At 37.3% G+C, this 22025-nt stretch overlaps 1 protein-coding gene across 1 annotated transcript in view; it reads left to right on the top strand.

Moving 5' to 3' along the window:
- The window catches only part of LOC125239210 (lachesin-like), a 91818-nt gene that overhangs the window by 52938 nt on the left and 16855 nt on the right, over window positions 1–22025 (top strand). Inside the window, exons 2-4 of the mRNA XM_048146732.1 lie at window positions 7265–7363; window positions 12178–12267; window positions 13269–13396. Coding sequence (XP_048002689.1) covers window positions 7300–7363; window positions 12178–12267; window positions 13269–13396 — 282 coding nt within the window. The 5' untranslated portion in view covers window positions 7265–7299. The remainder of the gene's footprint in view (window positions 1–7264; window positions 7364–12177; window positions 12268–13268; window positions 13397–22025) is intronic.

The following is a 22025-nucleotide window of genomic DNA, read 5'->3' as shown; positions in this document are numbered from 1 at the left end:
CAACCTACCCAACATTTTGCAAAAATACTACTCATAAGTAAAATCGAAGAAATCAATTATTCATGTTGACTTATAGTGTTCTTTCACACATTCAATTATCAACCGTATCATAATGCAATACATGTCAAATTATACATTTCACCCCCTAACCCCCTCGCTGCCGAGACCGCATATCCCCACGCGTGATATGTCAAGTATTTTTTCTCAATTAACATTTTCCACCCTCACTATTGCGTTCCGCAAAATCTATTTTCATCCCCTCGATTGCTCCCTATGATCGGCTAACAAGGGTGTGCAAAGACATATAATATAAATATACTACGCATGTGCCATCAAACTATTTTAGTAGGTATAGTGTCCAAAGTAGTGTCCAATACTCCTGTGTCAGAAATTTTAATAATCCCGTGTATTCAATACTTTGTGACGAACGGTCTGGCGCAGTCGGTAGTGACTGTGCCTGCTACGCCGCGGTCCCGGGTTCGAATCCCGGTAAGGGCATTTGTGTGATGAGCAGAGATATTTGTTCCTGAGTCATGGATGTTTTCTATGTATGTAAGTATTTATATATTATATATATCGTTGTCTGAGTACCCACCACACAAGCCTTCTTGAGCTTACCGTGGACCTCAGTCAGTCTGTGTAAGAATGTCCTATAATATTTATTTATTATTTTAGTGTGTAATTTAACATTTGAGACGTGGCCTACTGGTAAGAAAGTGCGGCTTTCAATCCGGACGTCGCGGATTCGAACCCCGACTAAATGTCGGTGAGGAAACTGGACTAATCCCAGTAAGGCCTAAATACCCTTTGGGTTGGAAGGTCAGATGGCAGTCGCTTTCGTAAAACTGGTGTCTACGCCAAATCTTGGGATTAGTTGTCAAAGCATCTCGCGCGCCGTAGCGAATGCAGAGATAATGCAAGGAGGATGATGATGATGGATAGAGAGCCGTACGTCTAAATTAAATGTTGAATTTTAAATATATATTTATAATACTCTGGACACCATAGACGGGGCAGGCCGGGGTGCAGGCAGACCAAAAAGGAGATGGCGGGACGACCTGGACGCATTCTACCCGAAATGGTGGGAAAATGCCAACAACAGGGTCGAGTGGAGAAAGCGAGGGGAGGCCTTTGCCCAGCAGTGGGACACAAAGGAGGCTAATTAAAAAAAAAAAAAAAAATACTCTGGAAGCAAGTATAGAATACTTTAAAATCCTATATTTCCTTTAGGTGATATAATATGTGATTCAAGTGATATTTATCTACCTATCCTCTATCTAAACAAAAATCATTTTATCAATTTAAATAAATACATTTTGTGTAATTTATTTTATATTCTGTCTTTTTATTATGAATTCGAATTGAACATCTATTTACAATATGTCTGTGGAACAATAAATGAGCGAATGGTACCGCCGCGCCGAGACCTTATAAATCTCACTTTTTACTAACAATCTTATTTTTAGTAATAAATATGGCACACGTACTATTAATTTATCTTTATTGTATGTCTGTTGTTTTTTTTTTAAGGGAACTTTAATTTTGGGGAAGTTAAGGGTGGGTCTTTAGATTATATTTAAGTATTTTAAAAGGATATGTGTAGGTATAGTATTTTGAATTGAATTAATGTCCCAATTTTATTGAAGGTATTTTTTCCTTTTTTGTTTTCTCTCTGAACCAATTGTATGTATCAGTTTGACCCTATGGTTGTCTGGCAGAGAATGCGTTTTGGCCTTAAATCCGCCATTTGTACACTGAGAGAAAATACAACCAGTTTTCATGTTCGTTCAACAAGTTTTTTGGTTAAAATAGCGCCTACGTGCTCTTTGGTTCAAACAACAAGCTACTTGTCATTTGAATCGGCAATATATTTGAATCAACAAGTCGATTTTATAAAAACAACCTGACACATATTGTTTTAAACATACGTTTGGCTGATTCAAACGGATAAATGGTTTAAAAACGGAAAAATGCTTTTGTTGGTCGCCCCTAAGCGATGGTAGGAGCTATGCCATTATCTTATCTTGTGAATTTTAATTTTTCTTGATTATTATTATTATTTGTATGTCTTACCATATCTCGGGACCATGGGGTCCCGGACTTTTGGGAGGCATGTGTGGGGCCGAAGCCAACAGCACAGAGGCCCTTTTAGACACTTTAATCTAAAGGCAAGGGATACACGTGGCGGATACCATCCCCGAGTGCACAATATGATACATCCGGAGATGGCCCCCGCCCGGTGTAAAGACTATTTCAGTGCAGCACTTTTGTGCTGCGATGGGAACTAAGGTCATAGGCTATTGTTGTGAAAGTTGGATGGACTGGATAATGGTCTATGGGGGGAGACTATCGGACACCTGCCATGACAACTAGTCTCAGGATTGTAAAAGACAGGCGGTGACTCGCCAACTCATTAAGTGGGCCCTGCAAAACGGCCGCACGCACGGTGCGACAACAGAGCAACACTTGAAGAGTGGCTGAAAGGTTGTCGAGAGGTGAGACTGCGGTAGCCAGATCCCGGTGATCCGTTCAGCAGGCCGCCGGCGTTATGACATTTTATACTTCCAACCTGGAGCATAGGTCTCGCTCTTGCGAATCCACTCTGGCCGGCCGGTTAAGGCAAGCGCAGAGGCGAGGGCTAGATGGAAGTGCCCTCTGGAATAGGAGTCCGCGGTGTCGCCACTCACCGTCAGCTCGCCACAAGCTGCCCCCGCGGGTTTATTATTATTATTATTATTTTGTTATTGTGATTTTATGTTAATAATTATTGTGAATTATTTTATTTTAATTATTATTTCTTGATTGTTTAATTGTAATTTTGTCTCTTTGTGTTTTGACTTTTGTCCATGTTTTGGCGTTTGGTCCGCTGTAAGCCAAACATGAATGTATAGGTAATGTAAAATTAAATAAATAAACCGCAACAAGTCGAACTTGTTAAATTCACAATGCAAATTTCTCTCAGTGTACATTGTTGTGTATTTTAACTATAAAACTCCCGTGAGACTCAAACATATTTAAATAGTACATTACGATACAAGTGCGTAAAAAAGGAAGTTCGAAACGAGTGGCGATAAATTAAAACACGACCGAAGGGAGTCAGATGTTGCTTTTTTACGCACTAGTGCGAGAAGTGGTTCATTATATGTCAGGTCGAAACTTCGGAGGCTCATCTGTACTGAAAAACGTCGTACGATACACGTGCGAAAAGGAAATTCGTAACTCGTGTCGATTTAAAACACTCCCTTAAAGTATGTATGTAGTGTTCAAAACGTCGGGATGAATTGAAAATTCATTATACGCGATTTAATCCGTTTCCATAGTTTTATTTCGCGAAAATTTATCGTTAACTTTCGCTAGAATTATAAAATTATCGCTCTAAGCCAATAACAACACAGACTAGGGCCCTCTCGGCCCAATGCTCCGCGTCGAAATGCCAAAATCCTCGCCAATTATCTCTGAAATATTCGTCTATTGCAAACAAATGTTCGCTAATTGCAATCAAACATTCTCTCATTAATGACACTCGATTACAAAAGGGCTTAAGAACCATTAGGGCTCGTTTACATGGAGCGCGTTCGTTCGCTTACGATTTTATAATTTGTCAAGATTGTCAAGCCATATGCGTCACTAGAAAATAAATTTCAAAATGTAGGCGCGTTAAGCTAGGAACATACTACGCGGACGTCCGTCGTAAAACGACCGCGACCGCGACCTATCAGTGTGCACGGAACAAAACATCCAGAGAGCCAGATTTCGATCGGACGTCCGTGCGCTCAAGGCCACGTCCGCGTCCGTCGACCGATAGTTTGCACGGTTATGTGCATTTCCATTGTCCAGATTCCCGTCCGCGGTCGATTTACGACGGACGTCCGCGTAGTGTGTTCCTGGCTTTACCCAGGCGCGGCTCACTCCGCGATTCTAACGCTGCGTTCGCGCGGCCCGTTCAGTGGTGACAACCTTCACGCGGCGCAGTAGAATTCAATGTCAGAAGTAAGAATTTAGAATGGCGGCATTTTTTGTGAAAATCAAAGGAGTGAGCCTTTTCTGTACTTGTACCTACTATTATATTATATTGTGTAGCGTTACCCTCATCTGATTTTCCTCAGAACTTTTTAAAGAACGCGAACGTTATGAGAACTTTATTTTAACCGAAATAAACCGGTTTATTCGACGAGCGGCGAGACGCACCTGAATACATTCACGCAGCGAGTTTTTTGTTTGGTTAGAACAGTATTGCCTATCATGCTACGGAATAAACTGGTTTATTTTGTTCTAAACCGGTTAATCGAACGAAACCTTTATGAAAGAGTTCTTCTTAAAACCGGTTTAAAAAAAGCGGTTTTTCGAGCGAAAACGAAATTTAAAGGTTTGTCCGCAAGTACATGATAACAGTTTGAAACTTTAACCGGTATCCGAGCCCTGCTCATGGCAACCACTGGTTATTAAAACAGATGTTCGGTATTTGATCATTCGCCGGTCTGTTCAACAATTCGCTAATTAGTAATTTACCGGATTATCGAACTGAAGAATTTAATGCTTTAACGTACCACTGGCACCTATATAGGTATACTCTGTCAAACAAGTCTGTCACTAAATAAGAACGAAGAAAACTATAGGTATCCTTTTCTCTAGCACCCTAACGAAAAGGATGCATATAGTTTTCTTTGTTCTTATTTACTGACAGACTTGTTTGACAGAGTATATTACTAGCTTTTGCCCGCGTTAGAAAGAGACAAAAAGTAGCCCGTGTCACTCTCCGTCCCTTCAACTTCAACTGGGACTCAGTCAATCTGTGTTATAGGACATTCTCTATAATATTTATTTCTTCATTTATTGTCATCTTCGGTAGGATAAGAAAAAAAGTCTCCCAAATTATCTCCTTTAGTTTTGATACGCGATACACAAATGAAAAGCTTTGTTAAAATAAAATTGTCAAGAAACGAAACGTTTAATTTATTATTATTATTATTTATTTACTCATAATAAACAATTACACTTATGCAGTACAATTAATGCGCCAAACGGGAATAACCAGTTTATTGGCGCTGCGCTCAGTTCTAACTTTAATCCTTACTGGTTGATAGGTAACTGTTTACATGTTGTGTCTTATGTGAATACTATTGTTAGTAGAGATAAAGCATGCAACTATGTTAGGACAATATTTTGAACTAAAGTGTTTATAGCTACTAATACCTATTAGTTACATATTTCGCTTAAAGTTATTAATTTATTAACGTTTAAGACTTTTAAGGTACATTTCCAACATTTGGTCTTTTAATAAAGGCTGCTTTGGTACTATTTTCGTCTACAGGTAAAGATCGTATACTATTATATATCCGAGGAATGATATAGTGTAATGTTCTTTCTCCATAATAATTACAACTCTGAGGTTCGAGGTATTGAGATCGGTTATCATCTCTCAACGGCCTATTGTTTATACGCTTAGGTATCTTATGGTCGTTGCATCCGTGTTGATCCACGGCCATAAGATACCTAAACTTCTCTTGTACTGGGAGGACCCGACACGCCCCATATAGCTGGTCATAGTCACTTTTACATTTACTCTTTTCTTTTTTACTTACAAGCATTTTCAAAAACCGCACCTGCAACGATTTAATTTTGCTAATATAGGTTGGAAAGGTCCTCCCGTATACGGTCAGACCATATGTTATTAAAGATTCTACTAATGCATGATACACAACAAATAACGTTTTTTTGCAGACTATGCTTTGAAGATGGTAGAATTTTGCTAACATTATTCTAAGTTTATTGCATATTTATTTATTTATTTGAAAACATATTTCAATGACATTACAGATAAATCCAATGCGTCATGAAATTAAATAATAAAAAAAAACATTACAAAGAATAAAAGTATTATAACTAAACAATTGATTTGGGCGATGACGAAACAGCGTGGCTCCGTTGCGTCGTTTGCCCCGGTGTAGGATTCGTTCATATATAGTCAATGTGATTTTTCCAGCTGAAGTTGTCATCTACCGTTAGGCCAAGATATTTATATTCACGTACTGATTCTAATAAGGCACAAGTGCATATTATTTGATCATTATGGAGGCAGTTATAGGTATGACCAACAATTGATATTTGTGACCCTTTCTTTGGCATATACGGTGAGCAGACGTGCATCACATAATATAATGCCGTTGTCGTGTGACCACATTAGGATATTATCAAAATATAATAAAAATGTCACCGTATTTTTATTCCAGTAACATACTCGTATGCAACGAAACTGCACGCGGCATTCCTTGCGGTTCATTTCACAAGCTTTTTTATTTTTTTAGAAATGTTGCCAGTGTGGAAATTGTACGTCCGGAACGCCCGGTGTTGCAATTATTTGATTTCGATCTTCTACAGTGCCTACTACGAGTTATAAAGTTAGTTTTATAGGGAACTTGCCTATATTTTATACACCCTGTTTTAAAGGAAGGTTCTTTAGATAAAATACAATTAATTTCTCTAAGGAACAAGCGTCTTAACTTTTACGGTTATCGAGTTATTTAAAAAATAAGATAATTACTGAACACGTGTGTGACAGCCTTTATCAATTCCTAATGTTATTTGTTTTGACGTGTGAACTTGAATGTAATTCTAAGGGTCTCTCACACTAAGTGATATACAGAATGGTTCCTGATAATGAACCTAACGACGTGTTGAATTTAACGGAAAACAAAAAAAAACTCGGTGTAGAGTCTGTTCGGAAAGAGAAGAGTTGTGGAATGTGTTGGACCACATACTTTTTACGACATTTTTAATAAGGGCCTTCCACACTCCCGCGCGTATCGCGGCGCGATGCCGCGAATATGAGTGTGGATTCTTTTTGCGTATCGAATCCACGCTCACGTTGCCGCGAACGCGCGCGAGTGTGGATGTCGCTATACAGTTGCTCAAAAGTGTCCGTTTTTTGGCAGTTCAGTGTTGGAGAACTTGATTTCACGAACTAGTGTGTAATAACCTAACCACAAAATTACAATTTTGAAAAAACCCCCGACCGCGACATAGTAGTTAGACCGATTTTCATGAAACATGGCTAAGAACACTCCCAACTAACTCAGCTTTCAAACAAAAAAAACTAAATCGAAATCGGTTCATCCGTTCCGGAACTACGATGCCACAGACAGACACGTCAAACTTCGTTTTTGCCTCGGGGGTTAAAAAGTGTGGGTTTCAATTTTTTTTTTTACGACTATGTTAGTCTAATTTTCTAATAATGTCTTCTAATGTGTTGTCTCTTTGTCCACAGATGAGTCGTTGGGCGTGGCGGCGTGGCTGAGCGCGATGGAAGTCAGCTATCTCGTTCTCGCCGCGCTGCTCATTGCGGCGCGAGCGCAGAACACTAGAAGTAAGTCTAGAATGTTCTCTAGCATAACCTAACCTCAAAATTTAAATTTTGAAAAAAAAACCCAACATAGTGGACCGATTTCCATCATGGCTAAGAACACTCCCGACTAATTCAGCTTTCAAAAAAAAACTAAATCTAAATCGGTTCATCCGTTCGGGAGCTACGATGCCACAGACGGACAGACACGTCAAACTTATAACACCCCGTCGCTTTTGCGTCAGGGATTAAAAAAACAGCCAAAGAGCCCGTGGCAGGTGCCGTCCGTCACATGAAGTGTCACCACTTTAGAGTTAAAAAATACAGCGCCATCTCTCGGGAAATTGGGTCACTATTTATACAAACTATACGGGTTCCCTTTATCTTGCAGAATATCGATTGTCCGAAATACATTTGGCATAGCAGCTTTCGCAGAAACATTTTTACCCGAATGATACTTTTGCATAATTGTACAAATAGCATAACTGTCACATCGCATATAATTTATTTGGCAGAATTCTGGATAGCAGAATACTAATATTGTCGATTTTAATATAGCCGAATTGTGTATAGTATACATTACATTTCACCGAATTAGTATACTGCTAATATCGTCGACTATAATTTTGCAGCATTTTATGTCACATAATACTCATGTTGCTGACTGTAATTTTGCCAGAAATGTACATTAGGTTAGAACCCCATCCAGACAAAATACTCACACGACACAGAAATCGTATATATCACAGAGTCGGTTTAGGTGCGACGACGAGCGAAGCGAGGAGGAGCGTGTTGGGTTGACAGTGTTATGTTATTAATATAGATTAGGTTAGAATTCCTATCCAGACAAAATACTCACACGACACAGAAATCTTATATGTCACAGAGTCGATTTAGGTGCGACGACGAGCGAAGCGAGGAGGAGCGTGTTAGGTTGACAGTGAGTAAACCAGAAAACCCTTTTTATTGTAAAAAATATAAAACATAAGTGACATTATTCTGCGCATCAACATTATGCCAATGTATTATTCTGCCTACGACAATTGTGCGAAATGACAGAATGCCAAGTCAATAGAATGTGACACAATTTTCGACAAAACAATTAATCGATTATACGACTATTATACAATTTACCATTATGCCATTGTATTACTCTGCTTTAAATAATTCTGCAAAATGACAATATGCCAAGAAATTAATGCAAAAAGTCATTCTGCGAAAAGAGGATTCTGCCAAGCGTTGTTATGCGAAGGTAAAATATGACAAAAAAAATTATGCAAGATAATGGTAATCCAAACTATACAGGTTATGCATGTTGTGTTTTCGAGGGGTTTAGATTGCGTGAACCTATTTTAATATATATTTTTTATTTAAAACAAAATACGTTCAAGATGATAATAGTACATTACGATACAAGTGTGTAAAAAAGGGAGTTCGAAACGAGTGGCGATAAATTAAAACAAGACCGAAGGGAGTGTTTTAAATCGACACGAGTTACGAATTTCCTTTTCGCACATGTATCGTACGACGTTTTTCACGTGTTTTAGTACAGATGGCCCTCCGAAGTTTCGACCTGTCATATAATGAACCACTTCTCGCACTAGTGCGTAAAAAAACGACCATCTGTACTGAAATAGTACATTACGATACACGAGTTCCGAATTTCCTTTTCGCACGTGTATCGTACGACGTTTTTCAGTACAGATGAGCCTCCGAAGTTTTGACCTGGCATATAATGAACCACTTCTCGCACTAGTGCGTAAAAAACACACCATCTGTACTGAAAAATATGTTATGTAAAGTCAAACGGAAAGACAGACATGTCGAAATTGTAAGGGTTCCTAGCTGACTACGGAACCCTACATATTTCGATTTCAGTGCGCCATTAGTATATGAGATATTGTAGAGTAAGCAAACGTATGAAAGCCCATCTCACATCCTCAATCTACCTTAAAGCTAGGAATATATTACGCGGACGTCCGCCGTCGCGCAACCGCGGACGCGTATCTAGACGTATCATGCAAACTATCGGTCGTCGGTCGTGGACGTGGCCTTGAGCGCACGGACGTCCGATCGAAATCTGGCTCGCCAGATGTTTTGGTCAGCCGAAGCCACGTCCCGAAGACCGTGCACTCTGATCAGTCGCGGTCACGGTCGCGCGACCACGGACGTCCGCGTAGTATGTTCTTACCTACATTCTTTCACAAAGACTATCGAGCGATGACGTCAGTCTGCCATCTTGCCCGGAAGCGCCGCCGGCGACCGGAAGCGGTGTAAACGCCAGTGTTGCCAGTACGTGTCGGCATTATGTTGTATTGTTATTAGGCCGTTTCCGGTGTAGTTTTTCGTAAGGAAGTTATTTCAGGGTTTCGCACATCTCACTTACATATTGTACATATATTTTTGTGAGCTGTTGACGTCAGTTTTGCCTTAAGATAATTAGTTCGTGATTCATCGAGGAAATGTATATTTTGGTTTGCGATTTTTTTAACCCCCGACGCGAAAACGACGAGGAGTTATAACTTTGACGTGTCTATCTGTCTGTGGCAGCTTAGCTTTCGAGCGGATAATCCAATTTAGAGTTCGTTTTTTTTTTTGTTTGAATGCTGAATTATTCAGAAGTGTTCTTAGCCATTTTTGATGAAAATCGATACACTATATGTCGGTATTTTTCCAATTTTATTTTTGGCAGTAGCTAGTTTTAACTGTTTCAAGCAAGTCTAAAAACCGGCCAAGAGCGTGTCGGGCTACGCTCAGTATCCATACACTGAGCATGGCCCGTTCCGTGGTTGAGTGACCGTGGTTCCGTAGTTTCCCGTATTTTTTCAAAAACTGTTCAACCTATCAAGTTCAAAATAATTTTCCTAGAATGTCTTTATAAAGGTCTACTTTTGTGATTTTTTTCATATTTTTTAAACTTATGGTTCAAAAGTTAGAGGGGGGAACATATTTTTTTTTACTTTTGGAGCGATTATTTCCGAAAATATTAACAATATCAAAAACTGACTTGCGTAAAACGAAAACCTTATTCATTTTTAAATACATATAATCCAACAATATAGGTATCACACGTTAGGGTTGAAATGAAAAAAAAAACGCTCCTCACTTTACGTGTGGGGGGCGGGGTACCCTAATAAAACATTTTCTACTCTGTTTTATTTCTTCTTTTATTAAAAAGCATGCTTGTCCATCAAAAAACGGACAATTAATAGTAATTTCATTCAAATCGAAGCTTTATCTCGAATATGGTTGGTACAATTACTCGGCGTTAAATAAGTTAAACAAAATGGCGGCCGGCCGGCGCCTCACTTCCGTTGGCGGCCATATTTATTACTTCCGGTTTGTCTGTCTCACGCTAGAGAAGATAAGAGGCTGATGTAATGCAGATTAAATACTTTACTGTACCTAATGGGCTGAGATACGTTATATGTATGAATACGTTCCACCTGCAATACCTATGTATGTATGTACATATTTTATTTTATTTATATCGAACCTCAAAGTACAGATAAAACTTTTTTCTCAAACATGCAATGAAATATTGTCTTTACGTTCCTTAAAATGGGCTGGGAAGTATCGTTTTTTGGGCGCAACAACTCGAGAGGACTATAAAGGGATTTCATATTATTTTTTAGGCCTAGGCCTGCAAAGTAACTTTTTTTTATAAAATATTGTCCTTTAGAGCATTTTTTTTTATTTCATTGTATGTTTGAGAAAAGCACTATTCATGCCTCGGCGTGAAAACGGATTCCCGGCCTCGTATCCCTATTCGCTCGGCCGTATATACCCACTTGGCCGGAAATCCTCATTTTCCCGGCCTCTGATGTAATGTACTATTTTTTATTAGCCCGTTATAGTGTCCCACTGCTGGGCAAAAGCCTCTCCCCTTGATTTCCATAACTCCCTTTTTTTTTTCGGCCAGTCACTCATAAAATCGTCCAAGTCGTCCGGCCATCTTCGCGTAGGCCTGCCACGTCCCCGCTACTTTATCGGCATCCACTTGGTGGTAATATTAGCCCACATATCCTGATGCATGCGGCAGACGTGGCCTGCCCAGTCCCACTTCAGCATGGCGGTCTTTTCCCCTACGTTAGCTATGCGAGTTTTTGAGCGCAGCGTAGTATTTCGGATGCGGTCCATCCTTGTGACACCCAGGATGCTGCGCTCCATTTCTCGCTGGCAAACCTTTAGTAAGAAGTAAGATAAAACTTACAAAGATAAAATTAATATAAGTAAGGGCCCATTTAAGATGGTACGAGAACCGACATAAGTATATGAGTTTTATTACATTGCGGTAGGTGAGCATTTCTTTTTTTGATTTGCCAATAATTTTGTTTTTATCGTTTTAGGGAATTTTAGGTCAATTGTACTCAGAATCACGAGTACTTTCAATCTCACTGGGAGACAAAAAGTGTCCCAGAAATTCCATACATTTTTGTTACTTTCCTCTTTTGTTACCCCATACAACATGTACGGGAAATGGTGACAAAATAAGAAAAAATCGTATGGGACAATTTTTTTAACTATACTAGGATTGAAAAGGCTAGTAATTCTGAGTAGAAATAGCATATTTTTTTTTTTCATAAATATCACACTTCATAAAAGGGGCAAAAAAAAGAAATGCTCAGGTATATATGCGCTTCAATTGTTTGACATGCAGTCATGGATGTTTTCTATGTATGTATGTATTTATCTATTTAAGTATGTATGTCGTCGCTTAGCACCCATAGCTTTGCTTTGGGGCTAAGTTGATCTGTGTCAAGGTGTCCCCAATTTTTTTAAATATATTGTATTGTATTGTAATGTATTGTATTGTAAAACTAAATAAGTTGTTACAGATGACGGTCCTCGGTTCCTGTCACGCGGGCACTCCTTCCGGACTGTGGTGGGAGACACGTTATTACTACCCTGCCAAGTGCAAAATCTAGGTTAGTATACCTAAATCCTAAGTCTAGATAGATTCTACACTGAGAGAAAAAACAATCAGTATAGGCTACTTGCCTCCTAGTCAAATCAGCTTCTTTTTAAGAACTGTGTAAACGAATTTGAACCACTTGTTAATATGGAATTTTTATGAAATTGAATTGAGTGACGTCACGGTCAACTCAGTTACTTTATATATTTCTACCTGATTTATTAAATAGAAATTATATTTAAATATAACTTCTGTTCATGTTTTTCTTATAATTATCTGATGTTTTATTTCGTGCATGGTATAAAATATTTTATTTTAACTACAAAGTTCCCTATTGAACATGTCGTTCAACAAGTTTTTCGGTTAAAATAGCGCCTACGTGGTCTTTGGATCAAACAAGTTAGATTTTGTTAAGTGTAACTAGTACATTCTAGCATTCTACAAGTTACTCGTCATTTGAATCAACAACATATTTGAATCAACAATATATTTGAACAAACAATATATTTGAATCAACAATATATTTGAATCAACTAAATATTTGAATCAACAACATATTTGAATCAACAAGTCGATTTTATAAAAGCAATGTGAATAAATGTGTCATGTATGTTTGGCTGATTCAATCAAATATCTTTATCCTCGGAAAGCAGCAGATGACTGTTCAAAGAAAATACAGTCGGCGATAAAAGCTTGTTCCAAAAATGATTTTTTTGCAAAAAAACTTATTATTTATTTTTGTGTTTTTGTGTGTGGGTTAAAATTGTGGCGTAGGCGAGAGGCTGGCAACAGTGGCAACCTGTCACTGTCACTGCAATGTCACAATTTTAGTTTTCTTTCAACCCCTTTTGCCCTTTTTAGAGAGTAAAAGCTAAAGCAGGAAAAAAAAACCCCCCTTTTGCCAAGAGTGGCACTGAAACTTGAGTAGTTCATGTGCTCTGCCTACCCCTTTATGGGATACAGGCGTGATTGTATGTATGTGTACAAAAGTTTTTGGCATTTTACTTTCTCCAGGTTCCTTGGTGCTGCTCTGGCGAAGGGGTCCAGCTGTCCTCACAGCGGCCAGCCTCATGGTCACCCGAGACGAGAGATTCCGACTCGTCGACGGCTACAACCTACAGATTACTGATGTGGGACCGCAGGTAAACATAGCTACCCTACAGGGACTGTCCTCACAGCGACCAGCCTCATGGTCACCCGAGACGAGAGATTCCGACTCGTCGACGGCTACAACCTACAGATTACCGATGTAGGACCGCAGGTAAACATATCCTCTATCCTCATACTATGGTAGACTATCTTAATTGAAGTAAGCCACATGGTCACTAGGGTTGCCAACCGTACTATATAATATAGTACTGTACTATATTTTGGCCCAGCGTACTATATTCTATATGAAACATATATAGTACGCAAAAGTACTATATTTTTGGGGTCCATGCCAGTGGCGAATTTACACTAGGGTCAAACCGCCAGGAGCGGCTATGATAATGAAAAAAATTTCGCGCTCGCTCCGTTCGCGCTTTTATTCATATTTAACCTTCACTGTACATTTCATTATTTCGTGCAAATATTGTAGTTACGTATATATAGTCACTGTTGTTTGCAAACAATTGTATTTTTTTCCATGATATATTAAATAACGACATTTCTCAAGGGGATTCTCTACTCCGATGAGCTTCGATTTGAATCCATTGGTATTATGAATATTACGATAGTTTCTAAAGCGTATCATATTAACAGCATCGTCTTTAAACAAACTAGCATCCCATAATTAGGTACCTACTTCACAGCTCATTCATTCTGTGATATTTAGCATCAAAGTTGAACTATTTTAGGACCGAAACTGGTTCTTTGGTCAACATTTTTGCCTTAATTAGTTTAAAATTAAAATCGCTTTTGCATTTTTATAAAAGTCTAGATTTCATTTAAGTAAAAATGTTTTTAAAACAATGTCAAATTTCATAAAAAATATAAGTACTTATAATAATTATGGGTATTCTTTTTTTATAATATGGATTTGTAAAAAAAGTAAGTAGGTAACTATTGAAATTAAAAGAATATTAAGTTAATTACGTACCTAGTAAGTAAAAATTGCATACCTGTCAATAAATTTAGAAAGTGATAGAAGACTCAATATTGCATATTTTTTGAAATACGCCATAATATATTGTTGGTGTTCAATAAAACATTTGGGACATTACATACAATAAACAACTAGTTATATATTACGCTAAGTAAAACATTCGACAACATGAAAGTTTGCTTTTTTAAAAAAGGCCAAATGTTAAGTTGGTAAATGTGAGCTTGGCAAATAAAACAATAAGTTGGGAAATGAACATTCGGCGGAATAAAATTCCGTGAAACGTGAGTTGGGAAGTGATATTCGGCCATACAACTTTCGACGATACTTAAATAAGAGAACCAATGCAACACAAAACTTGTCAAAAGTCAATGAAAACCGAATGAAGCCCCTTAGAGTGGACAGAAAGAACGATCTCTACGACTTGGTTATTGATTATGTGTACCGTACTATATTTTATTTCGGTGTACTATATTTTTTATATGGAATTTTCTAAAATACTATATTTCCCTAAAAAAAAAGTTGGCAACCCTAATGGTCACCCGAGACGAGAGATTCCGACTTGTCGACGGCTACAACTTACAGATTACTGATGTGGGACCGCAGGTAAACATTATGGTCACCCTACAGGGACTGTCCTTATAGTGGTCAGTCTCCTGGTCACCATGATGACGACGCGACGGCTATAATTAATTGATCGGTGTCAAAAAAGACATTTTCGTCTAACGATACGACACTTTCCAATCCATATCGTAAATATCTGAAGGCCATTTAATCATTTTTGAAGCCTGAATTTGGCAGTATTATAACTAGCAGATTTTTTTTATTTCTTTAACCACTCACTAGTAAAATGAATCGGTCAAGGCGACATTTCCTCGCTGTATCGCAATGCTGTGCAGTCGCCAGCTCTTCGGTCACAAGGGTACATAGCCGAATGGCACAAACGCTCCCGAAACGAAACGCTCGTAGACATCAATCTCTATCGCTCTTGCGTATTGGCGTGACAGAGCCAAACTACCTTTCGCGGCGTTTCTTTTTCGTTTTTCGCGTCACAGAAATGCCATTCGGCTGCGGCACCAGTTACCTCGACCAGACGCTTTGCGATTTCTGTGAAAACTTGTTCGCGCTGGGATCCCCAATGGACCTAGAGTTTCGACGCTAAAAGGTACAAAGCGGTACTCTTTGCCAAGGCTAAGTACATTAAATGCATAATAGAAATTAACTAAAATGGAACATTTAAAGTAAAAGACATGTTTAACTCCGTATAGACAGAAGAACGTACCTCGGAACCATAGATAAAAAGGTACAGTGGGCTAGATGGCGATACATCTTTGGGGGACTTTCGGCTAGATGGCGCTAATAATGACATTTGACATTTTAACACATATCAAGCTAAGAATACGGGCCAAATTGTCAAAACTGAGGTTCAAAAGTTGTAAGCCTGTGTCGAGAGATGGCAGTATATGACTGTGATTACACATTTTTCTTTGACAGTAACTCTCTAGAAACTCGATCCTTTTTTGTATAAAATATGAAAGTTTTTAGTCGCACTATAACTTTGTTGATCCTGTACCTTATAATATTTACCATACACTTGACATCTCAATTTTTCAAGTCAGTAGCGTCCGGTGTGAAATTGGGTGCTTTATTCGAAGCCTGCTTGCAAATGAGCCATACATCAGGTAAGCGGTGAGCCATATACAATTCATACATACAAATCCCACCCTGTTTTCTTGGTTGCCCTGAAAACCAGGCTAATACCAATTAGCCATTGGCATATGCTGAGTGGCATCCTTTTAGGTGACTTTAGTTTAAGATGTATATTAAGGCTATTGTTGTTTTACTTGTATATTTTCACCAAATAAACGTTTTCTATTCTATTCTATACATATGGAACGTGAGTTTCTTGAAAGAGGATCGAGTAACTATAATTATGATTGACGTCCGGTCTGGCCTAGCGCGTAGTGACCCTGCCTTCTAAGCCGCGGTCCCGGGTTCGAATCCCGGTAAGGGCATTTATTTGTGTGATGAGCACACATATTTGTTCCTGAGTCATGGATTTTTTCTATGTATGTATATAAGTATTGTATTTATCTATATAATAAGAGTTTTGAATGATTCACGGTTATTTTCATTAGACTTATATTGACCGGGATATAGACCGTGATTACCTTTTTGATTTTTGTCGAGTTTTTCCGTGATCATGATGCATGCAACTGCGTCGAAATATCGGGAGCTCGACAAAAATCAAAAAGGTAATCACGGTCTATATCCCGGTCAATATAAGTTTATCTATATAAGTAAGTATATCGTCGCCTATCACCCATAGTACAAGCTTTGTTTAGTTTGGGGTTGGGTTGGTCTGTTTATTGATGTTGATTTATTTATTTATTTTATATAAAGAACTAAATTTTGCCCGCGGTACATTCGAAAATTGGGGAAGGTTCCATCATAGATTTAGAATTATTAAACTAAGGTATCTGTACACTATTACGGGATAGTAAAATGTGGTACATTATTCCGGGACACTTTGGTTTTTGTCGTAAAATAAGGAAACTATCAGTAAAATCTTAAGTTAATGCAGTATTTAATTAACTATAGATCAAACAGAACCTAAAAAGTCGATTTTCGGATATTTATCTTATCTTTTGAAGCCATGAGGTACCTCCAAACGCGTCAGTCGCAACCACGCAGTGGTTTCTATGGGCGTGTTTGACGGTGAGCTTAACGCGGCAGCGGAACTTCGTAAGGGTTTGCTGTGATGATGGTAAGTTTATTGATATTAAATTTGTATCATAATTGTCTTATAGTTATTAAAAGACATTTATATCATCTTTTCAAGTTAATTTAAAACATAATTTTATTAAAATACCCGCTCCCGGAATAATGTACACCATTTTGACGAGGTGTACATAATTGCGGGAGTATCACGGAATAACGGAAACACAGTCCGTAATGTTTTTGTGTCCTATTACTATTTGCGGTTAAGTATATTTATATATTTGATGTAAATACATTAAGTAAAGATTGCAGATTATAGTGACATAATTACGGTACATATATTTTTTAGATTTTAATCTCATAATTGAATACGAAATGTATACTCATTGAGTAATACGTGCGAAATATTGGACTGTGGCATCAACATTAAATAAAATTTGTTTTATTTCATAAAATTAAAGCACAAAGTTTATTTATTTCAATGTTTTGAGTATAATTGTTATATAATCTTCCAATATACTAAGAAAAAATCTTGTTTATCTTTTAATATAGCCTTTTTTTAACTGCCGTAATTAAGTACACGACTTTATATGAGTGTATCTTATTCCGGTATACTTATATAAAGTATATTAAAATATATAAACTCATAAAATAAGGTACATAGACCCGGATATTATGTTTTTAAACTTCCTTAGTTAGCTAAAAATCTTTATACCGCATATTGGTTTGTCCGTCAGTCAGTCTGTCCGTCTACGATTTAGCTCAATTATCATTAGTACTAGAAAGCTAAAATTTACATGAGGACAATACATAATAGGATAGACATATATAAATATAAAATAGTACCTATTTAAACCGATTTCATCAAATATGGCTAAGAAGAACACTCTCGATTAATTTAGCTCTTTCAAATGAAAAAAAGCTAATCAAAATCGGTTCATCCATTCGAAAGCGATGCCTTAGACAGACAGACAGATAGTGAAACTTATAACACCCTGTCGTTATATCATATAATCGTTATACCGTAAAATATCATATTTCCCTTCCCATTCCAGCCCACCAAAATATTGCCAATTATAAAAAATACACACTGTATAAGCATTTATCAAAACGATATGTGCATTATATATTTATGTAAACGATATTTTTAATTCGTTTCTTTACATTATGCTTCAACAAAGTGGACTTTAAAGATATCCCGTAATAATGTACAACGACTCCCGGAATTAAAGCCATACCAAAATTGTATCCCGGAATAATGGGCAAACTAAGGGTTTAGTAAAACAACGGTAATTTCTATAAATTAGAAGTTACGATGCAAAATAGTATCTTAAATCGATCGTAGAAGACTTATCCTCAAAATAAAATAGTTAACACGACTAGAAACTTCGCATTTTTGTTTCAATCCTCACTTAAAGTAGGAAACGTCTTAAGTTCCCGTAATATGGTACAGTTACCTTAGATTGTTTAGTTAGGTCAAAAAGTGTGTCCACATGAGAGGTAATTGTTTGGGCTGGTGTCCCTCTCGCACTTGCTGACAATGTCAACATTATTCAGTTACGTCATCACTGTCATAAATTGGGGATACCAGTCAATTTTCAAAGTTACTACTAAATCTACTAACACCCAATTGAAAGTATTTTTTAATTATACAAATCTTTGATTTACTGACATCAAAATAATTACATTATAATTATTTTCAATTTTTTTGAAATATATCGAAACCCTAGTTTGAATATAACATTAAAATAAAATAAGAAGTTATAAAGTCAGGTAATATACAGATAAAAATACTACTAATATGGGAACCTCATTAACACTGGCAACACGTGCGAGAGGGACACCAGCCCAAACAATGCCCTCTCATGTGGACCGTTTTCGCTAGTCTGATACGATCGACTTTCTGTTTTAGTAATAAGGTTTAATTTCGTATGGCAAAAAATGTGATTGAGCTGTCCCCTGTAAAGGTCTTTGGGTTCCATACAAATTTCCACTTTAGGGAAGTGGGGGGTTAGAAAGAAAAAAAGTAGTCTATGTCCACTTAAAAAAACCACGTCAATTCGTCGGCGCGACGTCGACGCGGCGTCCATTTCCATACAGTGCCCGACACTACGCTCGCGAGACGCTAGATGTGGGGGGCCCTAAGGCAGTTATGATATGACAGATCAGAATTAGACAGTTACATTTGAAAGGTAGGAAGGAAAGAGTTTTATATGTCAATATTGCGACAGAGAAAAACGGACAGTCTCCTAAAAACTCTACTAACTGAATTTTAAAATACTAGCTACGTAACATAAAAGTCAAAACAAAAACAAAACGTTACTAAACTCGCTACCCAGGGACTTCCAAATTCAAACGCACGATTTTTTAAACCTTAAAAAAATGCAAAAGCAGTCATCTAAACGATAATTGGCAGGCAAAAATATGATAATCGCCGCATAAAAACCTTTGTGGTGCTTCGTCGCTCGTTATTTTTTATGTGTGGCAACACTGAGGTACGATTTTCCGCAATTTGGAACCGCCATCTTTTTGTACGGCGAAATTGTCTTTTTATTATGTTTTCTTCGATAATTTGGTGGTTTTTGACGTTTTATTAGGCTTATTTATGGAGCTGAGTCATTTCGATCCACAGGTTTCTAAAGCAGAGTACTTATTACACTCGTCAAAATGTCAAAGTATACTCTATGAGCATGACTTTACCGTATTATGTAATAGGGAACTTAACTCTTATTAAAATAAAATATTTTATACCAGGCACGAAATAAAACATCAGATAATTACTAGAAAAACATGGACTGAAGTTACTTTTCAATAGAATTTCTATTTAATAAGTCAGGTCCAGCAATTCCCGTCAACTTTGTACAATGCCACGTCAGCAAATTTTAATTGATCCTATTTTGTTACCAACATTTAGTAATATAATTCGACTTTCGTAAGATATATACAGGATAATTGTTATAATTAAGAAAATATAGATACTAGAGAACCTTAATGACGAAATAAAACTTAATAAAATCTCAATTCATCAACAAAATCTTGGTAACAAAATAGGAATTAATAAAAACAAATTTAACTTTTCCCTTAATTTTTGTACAAACTTTTCGAGAACTGCTGCTATATAGTAGCTGAATTGACCGTGACGTCACTCAATTCGATTTCATATTAATTCCATATTAGCAAGTCCTTCAAATTCATTTTGACAGTTCTTAAAAAGAAGCTGATTTGACTATGAGGCAAGTAGCCTATTACATAATAATCGTGTAGGTATAACTTTTGTTTCTAGTAGGGTCGTTGTTCACATTATGCATTGAAATAAATGTCCATAATGCAGTGACAAAAAATGGAGTGTACACTGAGAGGTCTGAGAGAAAATACAACCAGTTTTCATGTTCGTTCAACAAGTTTTTTGGTTAAAATAGCGCCTACGTGCTCTTTGGTTCAAACAACAAGATACTTGTCATTTGAATCGGCAATATATTTGAATCAACAAGTCGATTTTATAAAAACAACCTGACACATATTGTTTTAAACATACGTTTGGCTGATTCAAACGAATAAACCGCAACAAGTTGAACTTGTTAAATTCACAATGCAAATTTCTCTCAGTGTACCTTTGAAGAAATCAGACATAAGACGACTTTTTCGAGAGTAGTTTTAGCTGAATCATTTAAGTATAAGGAAAAATAAGTAAAACGGGGAATTTTGGCGAAAAAAAAGAAAACTTTTTTTTTTTTCTCTAAAGTCTCTTACAGCCCCTATATGTTGGTAAGGCAATAAGTACGTCAACACCATCGTCAAAGTAATAGGCTACTTGCCTCCTAGTCAAATCAGCTTCTTTTTAAGAACTGTCAAAACGAATTTATACAACTTACTAATATGGAATTTACATCAAATCGAATTGAGTGACGTCACGGTCAACTCAGTTACCTACTTTATATATTTCTACCTGACTTATTAAATAGAAATCGGATTTAAAAATAACTTCTGTCCATGTTTTTCTTATAATTATCTGATGCTTTATTTCGTGCGTGGTATAAAATATTTTATTTTAACTACAGTCAAGTTCCCTATTATATCCTTCAAATCAATTTAACATGGTATATCAGTTAAAAAAACCGTTGAACGTTCAAATGATTCGAATCAAATCCGCCATCTTGATCTCATTAGAGATTGCGCGCTCAAAGAAAATATTTTTTTACTTTATGGCCGTCGCGGGCCGAATCAATTTATTTAATGGCAAATAAAAGTAAAAATACACCTTTGATTAACAGGTATATTAGGTAACGACACGAACCTCTACCATAAGCACAGTATAATAAAGAGTACTATCGTACAGTATGGCCACTCCCGCTCCCCGCTGAAAGTGCCGCCCACCCCCTCTCGGTTACCTCACAGTTACCGCCTGTCAAAAACGCGAACAGTCGACCTGTCATATTTCACCCATTCAAGCATGGTACGCGTTCACCTACACGAGCTTAGACTGTGTGCAAGGAACGCGCCTCTTTCATATATTTGATCGCCAGTGTCCGAGGTGTGCCATAAGGTACCCCCGACGCAAAAACGACGGGGTGTTATAAGTTTGACGTGTCTGGGCATTTTCAGAATTTGGGACCCCCCAATTAGCGAAAGTTGTTAACAAAAATTAACTCACTGTCAGTTTTGTGACGATAATTAAGCATGAAATTGCAAAAAAAAAAATATGTTTTTGTGTTAATTACATAAACTTTAAGCGATAATCTACATTCAGAATGTGAAAAAAGTAAATTATTAGACAGATTTTATGATTAAATTATCGTCACAAAACTGACAGCGAGTTAATTTTTGGTAACAACTTTTGCTAATTGTTGGGGGGACCCAAATTCTGAAAATGCGCGTCTGTGTGTGTGTGTCTGTATGTTTGTGGCATCATAGCTCCCGAACGGATTAACCGATTTAGCTTTAGTTTTTTTTGTGTGAAAGCTGAATTA

Source organism: Leguminivora glycinivorella, chromosome 25 (genome assembly GCF_023078275.1).
Source record: "Leguminivora glycinivorella isolate SPB_JAAS2020 chromosome 25, LegGlyc_1.1, whole genome shotgun sequence".
Classification (NCBI taxonomy): domain Eukaryota; kingdom Metazoa; phylum Arthropoda; class Insecta; order Lepidoptera; family Tortricidae; genus Leguminivora; species Leguminivora glycinivorella.
Note: the sequence above shows the minus strand (reverse complement) of the source record. Positions and strands in the feature narration are given on the sequence as shown.